Source organism: Gymnoscopelus microlampas (genome assembly GCF_963454915.1).
Source record: "Gymnoscopelus microlampas genome assembly, contig: SCAFFOLD_60, whole genome shotgun sequence".
Classification (NCBI taxonomy): domain Eukaryota; kingdom Metazoa; phylum Chordata; class Actinopteri; order Myctophiformes; family Myctophidae; genus Gymnoscopelus; species Gymnoscopelus microlampas.
The window spans coordinates 103,704-115,000 of NW_028155639.1; the positions used below are offsets into that span (position 1 = coordinate 103,704).

General features: G+C 38.2%; 1 protein-coding gene across 1 annotated transcript in view; it reads right to left on the reverse strand.

Moving 5' to 3' along the window:
• Positions 1-7,134: 7,134 nt before the first annotated feature.
• Positions 7,135-11,297, reverse strand: part of LOC311041340 (actin-related protein 3-A-like) — a 22,720-nt gene continuing 18,557 nt past the window's right edge. The window contains exons 10-12 of the mRNA XM_084086249.1: positions 11,250-11,297; positions 9,696-9,779; positions 7,135-7,456 (exon numbers count right to left, since the gene is read on the reverse strand). The exon at positions 11,250-11,297 is cut by the window's right edge and continues 78 nt beyond it. Coding sequence (XP_083942375.1) covers positions 7,361-7,456; positions 9,696-9,779; positions 11,250-11,297 — 228 coding nt within the window. The 3' untranslated portion in view covers positions 7,135-7,360. The remainder of the gene's footprint in view (positions 7,457-9,695; positions 9,780-11,249) is intronic.

Sequence of the window (11,297 nt, forward strand, 5' to 3'; positions counted from 1 at the left end):
TGAATTACAGTCAGATGAACTGGAGTCAGATGTTTGCAAAGTGATTATAGTCAGTTATTTAGTTCGTTATTTATTTATTTAGTTATTTAGTTTATAGTTAGTTATTTATTTATTTAGTTTAATAGTTAGTTTATTGTTAGTGATAGTTCATTTATAGTCAGTCAGTCTATCAGTGTGTGTGTGTGTGTGTGTGTGTGTGTGTGTGTGTGTGTGTGTGTGTTTGTGTGTGTGTGTGTGTGTGTGTGTGTGTGTGTGTGTGTATATATATATATATATATATATATATATATATATATATATATATATATATATATATATATATATATGAATGAAAATACATTCATTCATTCATACAGGTTCCATCCAGACCAGTGGTTCTCAAACTTTTTCATGTCAAGGACCGCCAAAATTATATTTATCTGGCCGCGGACCCCCATCTCAAAATATTGTGTTCCAGGGACCCCCCCAGAAGCAAAGATTTGAGTTACAAATGTTCGCTTTAAAAAAAATATATATATATATATTCAAAGGTTTGCACACATTTTCACGATTTTTCAAAAAATAGCAGATCTACAAGCTCATAGCGCGGCACTCGGTGCCGCGCTATGAGCTTGTAGATCTGCTATTTTTGAATAGCCAAAGTACAAAAGATCATAAATTATGACCTGTTAATATAGCATCACAATAATTATGACTCATAATTATTGTGATGCTATATTAACACATTTTGCTGGGGACCCCCTAGAACCCCCTCAAGTACCCCCTGGGGGTCCCCGGACCCCACTTTGAGAACCAACCATCCAGACCCTCTCATTCTGCCATCCAGATCAAAATCTAAGACAGAGAAGTTTGGTAGCAGATTCAGAATGGAGGCAGACGTTCAGACGTTATACAGTGCATCGTTACAGGCCAGGGACATCTGTGCACTTTCCACTGAAGAGGACAAGGTTCAATCACCTCGTTGGTCTGGTTAGGGGCATACATGGGCAACTGGCAGCCCGGGGGCCACATGCGGGCCCCCACCTTCACTTAATGCGGCCCACAGGTTAATATCGGATATATTATTGATATCAGCTGTTATGATTCAAAACGTGCAAACATGACCCGCTTTAATTACTCCAGTCTATATTATAGTAGCTTAATTTCTTTTTTATGTCCAATGTATTTGTATTTAAGTTCATAAAGTTAACATAAGTATAACTAAATGCATTTGACATAAAATAAAAATGTTATTTTTCGGGATTACAATTCGAAAATAGCAAAAAATAATTCTGGATTCCAATTCAGAAATAGCAAAAATAGCAGATCTACAAGCTCAAAACGCGTCGCGCTGCGACGCGTTTTGAGCTTGTAGATCTGCTATTTTTGCTATTTTTGTGTGACATGAATGGCGAAAAAAGTTAAAATACGGAGAGACAGTAGGCTATATGCAATGTGTCCCTCTGGAGTGAGTGTGGAAATATAGTGGCCCTCTCCATCATCAAAGTTGCATCACCCCTGGGTTAGGGGCAGTGAATGTATTGACACAGAGTCTGGTTAAGGACAGTGGTGGAAAAAGTAATCAAATTCTTAGTACCAATACTGCAATATAAAACTACTCTGTTACAAGTAAAAGTCCAGAATTCAAAATTTACTTGAGTAAAAGTACAAAAGTATTGGCATCAGAATGTACTTAAAGTATCAAAAGTAAAAGTACTAAATATTTGAAAATAGCCTAGGTATAAAATAAGGCTAAAGTGGTCAATGTGTGTTTTATAATGTAATAATTTATATCTGCAAAGTAACTAGTAACTGAAGTTTTCTAGTAATTGTAGTGGAGTAAATGTACAATATTTACCTCTGAGATGTAGTGGAGTAGAAGTAAAAGTACTGGAAATTGGAAATACAAAAGTAAAGTACAAATACCTCAAATCTCAACAGTTTTCTGAAAAACGTCTGTTTTCTATATAAGTGGTGCTCAGTCAAGGACCCCCAAAATTATATGTATTTGGCCGCGGACCCCCATCAAAACATTTTGTTCCAGGGACCCCCAAAAGCAAAGAATAGAGTTAAAAATGTTCGCTTTAAAAATATAAATATTCAAAGATTTGCACACATTTTCACGATTTTTCAAAAAATAGCAGATCTACGAGCTCGTAGCGCGGCACTCGGTGCCGCGCTACGAGCTTGTAGATCTGCTATTTTTTAATAGCCCAAAGTGTAAAATAATGCTCAAATCTAAAAATGACACAGTTCCAGGTCTCAATGGGTTAAAAGCCTCCCCCACAATACAGATGCTGGGCGGTTTAAATGGTTAAAACAAACCAGTGAGCAACAGAGTGAAGGTGACAAGTCTTTATTAACATTCCAAGCAGTCAAAACCAGCTCATAATAATATCTGATCTGTACAATTACATAGTTTCTCTGAAAGCTGACAAAAATAACGTGTTTTTTTTTCAACAATCCACTTCATAAAACTAAATAAATAAGTTCCTCTGCACTGAGACGTCAGACCAGGCTCAGGACAACTTTAAAGGACAACTTTGGTTTTTCACAACCAAGGTTTATATTTGAGCTTGTAATTAAAGTAAATAAAATATGAGTGTTTTTTTTTATTATTTACTGCTTTTTATAATTTTTAGCAATTTTAGCGATATTTTTTTTACAGTGGGCGGGGGCATTCTGTCCGGTGGCTAAATATGTATTTTTTACACAAAAAAGGTAAAAATTCTGTTTTGGCTCCACATTAAATATCTTTGCTGAAAATAGCAGATCGACAAGCTTTGTTGCCAGATTTTGTGAGTGAAACAAGCAACCAGGTCTAGGAAAACCAACCCAAAAGAAGCGACTATGGGCCACATGAGCACTTTAACATATAATCAGCTATTTGAAAATAGCAGATCTACAAAAATAAAAGGTCCCGTGGTCTTTGATGGCCAGATGTGAGTTATTGGGGGTTAGAAGAGCTACTGTAAATAATAATAAAGAAAACACCGGGTTATTGTGTAAAAAAAGACATATTTAGCCACCGGACAGAATGCCCCCGCCCACTGTAAAAAACATCGCGAAAATTGCTAAAACTATAGAAAGCAGTAAATTTAAAATTTTTAACACTCATCTTTTATTTACTTTAATTACAAGCTAAAATATAAACCATGGTTGTGAAAAACCAAAGTTGTCCTTTAATATTCAACTTTATATGTATCTGTTTATATCTCTCTTCTCTTTGTTTACTTATATCCGTCATAAACTATTATTATTTACTTTACAAAATATATATATAGACAATCTGAACGCTGTTAGTGTTACGGAACACAGTGCACTGTCCCTTTAGATATGAAAAATATACGCAAGCCTGACATGCTACCATGCTAGCTGTCAGGCTAGTCACGTCTACAGGGTTATTTTTAAAGGACGACTTCACCACTTTTCAACCTATCTTCATGTAACAGGTCCTCACTAATGCTCATGATAAAATGATACCATTTATTTCTACTTGGTCTGTGTCTCATTGGAGGGCTGTGGACAGTCCAGAAACCCGTCTACCAGTGACATCATCGTTAGGCAGGATTTTTGGAAAGGGTTAAATATAATAATAATAACTTTATTAAAACTATTCTGAAATTGAAAAAACTGAAAAAAGAGAAAAAAAACTAAAAAAAACTAAAAAAAAAAAAACTGAAAAAAACTAAAAAAAACTAAAACAAAACTGAAAAAACTGAATAAAAACTAAAAAAAAACTGAAAAAAAAAAAAGAAAATGAAAAAAAATTGGAAAAAAACTGAAAAAACTGAAGAAAAAACTGGGGAAAAAAATTGAAAAAACTGGAAAGAAAACTGAAAAAAATATGCATTCACTGTCCTCTAACCAGACTCTATGTCAATACATTCACTGTCTCTCTCTCTCTCTCTCCCTCTCTCTCATTCCCCATCGATGATGTCACTGGTAGACGGGTTTCTGAACTGTCCACAGCCCTCCTCTGAGACACAGACGGATTAGAAAAAAATGGTACCATTTTATCATGAGCATTAGTGAGGACCTATATATGAAGATATGTTGAAAAGTGGTGAAGTCGTCCTTTAAACTATGATGATTTAATGAAGACACACTGTAACTTTTAATCTATGAATTCGACTTTAAATGGAGCTAACAGCTAACTGCGCTAGCAAGCTACAATGCTAGCAGCGCAATTGCACGTCTAAAAGGCTACAATGCTAGCACTGTAGCTGTAACTGTGTAGCTAGTAGGCTGAAATGCTAGAAACACAGCAGTAACTTTGTGTAGCTTAGCAGAATACAATGCTATCATCTTAGTTGTAATTGTATGTCTAGAGAAGACTACAATGCTAGCATCCTAGCATAGCTGGCAGGCTACAATGCTGGCATCCTAGCTGTGTAGCTAGCAGGCTACGATGCTATCGTCCTGGCTGTAGCTAACAGGCTATAATGCTAGCTGTAGCTAACGGACGAGCTGTCTGTAGAATCATGTTTAAATGTAACGCTGTGAAGCTAACAGGCTAAGCTTAATGTTAAGCTAACGGGCTAAACGTTGTGTTTATTAAAATAACGTTTGGGGTGCGTCCTAAATCCACCTTGATGCTCTCCATGGTCATGGACCGGTGGCGGGCGGGTGTAACTACACGTCTGCTCTGTCTGTCCCTGATCGTGTGAAAAAGAGCCGTTCATTAGACCCTCCAGAAAAACGCGGGCAAAAATCCTTGATTATGCGGGCTAAAACTCTTGATTATGCGGGCTAAAACTCTTGATTATGCGGGCTAAAACTCTTGATTATGTGGGCTAAAACTCTTGATTATGCGGGCTAAAACTCTTCATTATGCGGGCTAAAACTCTTGATTATGCGGGCTAAAACTCTTGATTATACGGGCTAAAACTCTTGATTATGCGGGCTAAAACTCTTGATTATGCGGGCTAAAACTCTTGATTATGCGGGCTAAAACTCTTGATTATGCGGGCTAAAACTCTTGATTATACGGGCTAAAACTCTTGATTATGCGGGCTAAAACTCTTGATTATGCGGGCTAAAACTCTTGATTATACGGGCTAAAACTCTTGATTATGCGGGCTAAAACTCTTGATTATGCGGGGCTAAAACTCTTGATTATGCGGGCTAAAACTCTTGATTAAGCGGGCAAAAATCCTTGATTATGCAACGAAATATGCGTTTTTTTTGCAACTTTATGCGGTGAAATTGCGGGAAGTTGTGAAATATACGGAAAGTTGTGAAATATGCGGCAATATGCGAAATATGCGATATACTAAAAGTTGCGAAAAATGCAAAATATGTTAAAAGTTGCGAAATATGCGGAAATATGCGATGCGAATCGCATATTATGCGATGCGATGTGCGCATTATGCGATGCACATATTATGCGATGCCGCCTTTTTGAAAAAAACATTACCCCCCGTATAATTACGCGCCATTTTGCTGATTATGTGGTAAATTCTGCGATCGCATAAACGCATTTTTCCTGGAGGGCCTAGTTCACGCTGCGACAGCAGGCGAAACCAGCTTGATTTCCTGTTTAGAGAGACGGGTCAGAAAATGACATTTACAAAATCTCTGCACTGTCGGTCTTCATCGGAGCAACTTTATAACGGTCAACTAACAACACATTTAAGCGCTTAAAGGACGACTTCACCGCTTTTCAACCTATCTTCATATAATTGGTCCTCACTAATACTCATGATAAAATGGTACAATTTTTTTCTACTCGATCTGTGTCTCATAGCAGGGCTGGTGACAGTTCAGAAACCCGTCTACCAATGACATCATCGTTAGGCAGGATTTTTTTTCCCCAACAAGATTTCACATTTTTATTTAGATTTTTATTAACACGAGAACAATGGCTTCTTTTATTGCATTGCAACTTTCCAGGAATAGAAAGCCTGCAGTTTCTATTAGCTTGGATCCCCCATTGATGATGTCAATGGTAGACGGGACTCTGAACTGTCCACAGCCCTCCTCTGAGACACAGACTGATTAGAAAAAAATTGTACCATTTTATCATGAGTATTAGTGAGGACCAATTATATGAAGATAGGTTGAAAAGCGGTGAAGTCGTCCTTTAAACTCCAGATGTAGAGCGTAGCTAATTTAAAGATGCAGTGCCATAGTTTTGAGCCTTTTCTGGTTTTCACTTTGTCTATAAAGTTAACATTACTCTATAGACCTCCAAGGTGTTGTTATAATGTGCAAATTTGCCTTCCCTGTGTACTTTTGGTTTCTTCCTGAAAGCTGAAAGCCCGTTGGAAATACCCCGTTTTGATGACATCACAATAACAGGGGGACGGCCTACCACAACTCACTTAACATTGTGGGGTGTGGCTAACTCAGATAGAATACCACCCACAACCTGACAACCACGCATACATAATGACCTGGGTGGGCGTGGCAACATAAAAACGTAATTTCAGCCATTTCTGTACACTTTTTTGGGGAAAATTATTTCTCCTAGTGTAATCATAATACCTGATCATCATTTTTTTAGGCGTAAAAGAAATCATGGCACTGCATCTTTAACCACGGTCTCGGCGGTGTGAACGCGACGCCGCCGTCTGGCCACACCCACCATTAATGCCCCCCCCCCCCCTATGAATCATATGACTCTGCGTTTTTATCTGTGTCTGAAATAAACGCTCCAAAATGTTTGAACCGTATTATTCACTGAACACTTTGTGAACGGTACAGAACAGCACTGAACGGCCTGAAAGCGCCAGGGACGTGCACAGATAGACTCTAGGTGGCGCTAGAGAGCACCTGCCCTTTTGCCCTCTCGACCAGAAGTGCCCTTTTGAAAAAAATTACAGCAGGGGTCTTCAACATGGGGGTCCGGGGACCCCTAGGGGGGTCCTCAGAGTTACTACAGGGGGGTCCGCCAAATCTCTATGCGATATGATTTTTTCTTTTTTACCATAACCGCTCGAAACCTAGCATCCCTTTTCTGAGGAGAACTTTAGCCAAAAAATAGCAGATCTACAAGCTCCACAACGCCTCGCGCCGCGAGGCGTTGTGGGCTTGTAGATCTGCTATTTTTTGGCAAAGAGGTTATAGGTGTAGAGGGGAAAAAAGAGCAGACCAAGTCAACAAAAAAAAGGATCATTTACTTGAGCACCTGCCCCTCAAAATGTCTGTGCACGCCACTGGCGGAAAGCCCATCGCTGTGAATTATTGAACGCACCGCATAGCGTAAGCTAGCTATAACTTAACATGTAACTGTTACCAGGCTAGCAGAACAACATGCTAGCATATCTGTGTGTGTGTGTGTGTGTGTGTGTGTGTGTGTGTGCGTGCGTGCGTGCGTGCGTGCGTGCGTGCGTGCGTGCGTGCGTGTGTGTGTGTGTGTGTGTTTGTATGTGTGTGTTCAACACATGACTCCAAACACGGGGTTGTGACGACAGATGCTCGGTCCGATCTCGTCGTAGTCCACCTTAGAGTGACACACTTGGTAGAACTCTGGCTGCAACGCACACGCACACACACGCACACACGCACACACACGCACACACACGCACACACGCACACACACGCACACACGCACACACACGCACACACACGCACACACACACACACACACACACACACACACACACACACACACACACACACACACACACACACACACACACACACAGAACATTAAAAGACAGAAGATGTAGAAACATGGTCGCTCTGTTCATGCAGACTAATTCTTTTTTTCCCACCCCCCCCCAAAAAAAGCTACGGTAGTTAAAGGGTAAGACCGCTGTGGTAGAGGGTTGGGTTGTGTAGTTACCTTGATGCCATGATGTAACTCTTAAGGTGGGCAAAAAATTAACCCTTGAAGCCCTGAAGAAGCATCTGTGTCACTTTTAGATTTGAGCTAAAAAGCATTTTTTTTACACTTTGGCTATTCAAAAATAGCAGATCTACAAGCTCGTAGCGCGGCACTCGGTGCCGCGCTACGAGCTTGTAGATCTGCTATTTTTGAAAAATCGTGAAAATGTGTGCAAATCTTTGAATATATATATATATTGTTTTAAAGCGAAACATTTTAACTTGAATATTTGCTTCCGGGGGGTCCCTGGAACATATATTTTTAGATGGGGGTCCGTGGCTAAATACATGTCATTTTAGGGGGTCCTTGACATGGAAAAAAGAACCGCTGATATTATGGCGACATACGTTTTTTTCAAAAAACTGTTAAATCCCCCAGAAGCAACGATTTGAGTTACAAATGTTCTGCTTTTGAAACTCAAATCTCAAGATTTGCAAAAAAATAGCGATATTTCTAAAATAGCAGATCTACAAGCTCATAGCGCGGCACTCGGTGCCGCGCTATGAGCTTGTAGATCTGCTATTTTTTGAATAGCCAAAGAGTAAAAAAAATCTTTTTAGTTCAAATCAAAAAGTGACACAGATGCTTCTTCGGGGCTTAAAGGATTAAAAAAAATGCTGCATTGATTAGAAATTGATAATTCTAAATATGCTCCTCATTGACTTACATTGTACGGTAAAAAAGCTCTCAAAATCACTCTTTTAGCACAAAAACGAATGCAAACAAAGTTGATTCAGACAATATAGAACATCACCAAACCCACTACTGTTTTTTTTTATTATAAAAATGTCAACTTCCTGTTGATTTTACTATTTTTAATAAGTAGAAAACCTGGACTGGATCCGCGGATCCGGATCCAGATCTTCAAATAGTAAAAATCAACAGGAAGTTTACATTTTTATTACAAAAACAAACAGTAGTGGGTTTGGTGATGTTCTATATTGTCTGAATCAGCTTTGTTTGGGTTCATTTTTGTGCTAAAAGAGTGACTTTGAGAGCTGTTTCAGCGTACAATGTAAGTCAATGAGGAGCATATTTAGAATTATCAATTTCTAATCAATGGAGGAATTATTATTATTTATTTCTTTCCCACCTTTGGAGTTACATCATGGCAAGGTAACTACACAACCCAAACCTCTACCACAGTGGTCTAGCCCTTTAATATACAGCATCACAATCATTTTAAACACCAGTGGTTCTCAAACTTTTTCATGTCAAGGACCCCCAAATTGACACTTATTAGCCCGCGGACCCCCATTTAAAAAGATATGCCAGGGACCCCCATAAGAGAAGATTTTTTTTTACGGCTCTAGCAGTGATTCTCAACCATTTTAATTTCACAGGACCCCCCAGTTTGACATGCATTAGAGGCTACGGACCCCCATTTAATGGCATTTCTATCACTTGGACCCCAATTTATATTGCAATTTATATTGTAAAATCAATGTTAATGTAACTCTGAGAGTTACAGACCCATAAGGGTCCATTTGGTGCCTAATCTATCATTTAGCTGGGGACCCCCTGGAACTCCCTCAAGGACCCCCTGGGGGTCCCTGGACCCCACTTTGAGAACCAATGCACTTTGAACTACTCTGTCTGATGAGAGCTTGAAGCTTCTTTCTCATTCAAAACATTCAGGTAGAAGTAATAAAGTAATCAGTAATAAATAATCAGTAATAAGTAATCAGTAATAAGTAATCAGGTAGAAGTAATGAGCTCAGACTTCTGGATGTGCAGTTACCTCTCCCTACCAGCAGAGGGAAACGATGCTTTAAATGTGTATTATTATTAGTGTCAAATAAGATGATCTGTGTGTGTGTGTGTGTGTGTGTGTGTGTGTGTGTGTGAGAGCGTGTGTGTGTGTGTGTGTGTGTGTGGTTACCGTAGAAGCCAGCATTGAGCCTCCAAACCAGACGGCGTATCTCTGCATGTGATGAGTGACCACGTGCACGTCCATGGGTTTAGGCTACACATGCACACACACGCACGCACGCACGCACGCGCACGCGCACGCACACACACACACACACACACACACACACACACACACACACACACACACACACACACACACACACACACACACACACACACACACACACACACACACACACACAGGATTACAAATTATCATCACTCTTAAATCCAGACTAGCTACTGCTGTACTCTCCACCCTCCACCCCCCGCGGGCCACGAGGAGCTTCCTTGTGGTCCCTGGGGGGTCCCTGGGGGGTCCCTGGGGGGTCCCTGGCCATATTCAAAAAAATTAAAAAATAAATAAAAAATGTTTTTTATTTATTTTTTAATTTTATTTTCATAATTATTATTTATGTAAATATATGTTCGTTTTTATGTTATCAAAGATAAAACAGTTCAAATTATTTATCCTTCATTAGTTCTTGAAAGGCCATCTTTCATTGGAACTTAACTTAGAACCTTAAATAGAACCGAATTAGACCCGAAAAAAGGTTGAAAAAGGTTGAAAAATGTCGCTGCGCGCGTGTGCATGTGCGCGCACTGTGTGGCCCCCAACTCCAAATGATTTTACAGTTGTGGCCCCCTGCCTAATCTAGTTGAATACCCCTGCCCTAGCATTCACCTCTTTAGACTCCACCCCCTAGCATTCACCTCTTTAGACTCCACCCCCTAGTGTTAATGTAATAATTACAGTAAAAAAAAAAGAAATAAAGTCATAATTACAGTAATTCTCCCTCCACTCAGCTGTTCACTGATCTTCAGTCTGTGATCAGTGTATATAATGTAATATATAATGTAATATATAATGTAATATATAAAGTAATATATAAAGTAATATATAATGTAATATATAAAGTAATATATAATGTAATATATAAAGTAATATATAATGTAATATATAATGTAATATATAATGTAATATATAAAGTAATATATAATGTAATATATAAAGTAATATATAATGTAATATATAATGTAATATATAATGTAATATATAAAGTAATAGAGTAATAATTACAGTAATTCTCCCTCCACTCAGCTGTTCACTGATCTTCAGTCTGTGATCAGTGTATATAATGTAATATATAATGTAATATATAATGTAATATATAAAGTAATAGAGTAATAATTACAGTAATTCTCCCTCCACTCAGCTGTTCACTGATCTTCAGTCTGTGATCAGTGTATATAAAGTAATATATAATGTAATATATAATGTAATATATAATGTAATATATAATGTAATATATAATGTAATATATAATGTAATATATAAAGTAATAGAGTAATAATTACAGTAATTCTCCCTCCACTCAGCTGTTCACTGATCTTCAGTCTGTGATCAGTGTATATAAAGTAATATATAATGTAATATATAATGTAATATATAATGTAATATATAATGTAATATATAAAGTAATATATAATGTAATATATAAAGTAATAGAGTAATAATTACAGTAATTCTTCCTCCACTCAGCTGTTCACTGATCTTCAGTCTGTGATC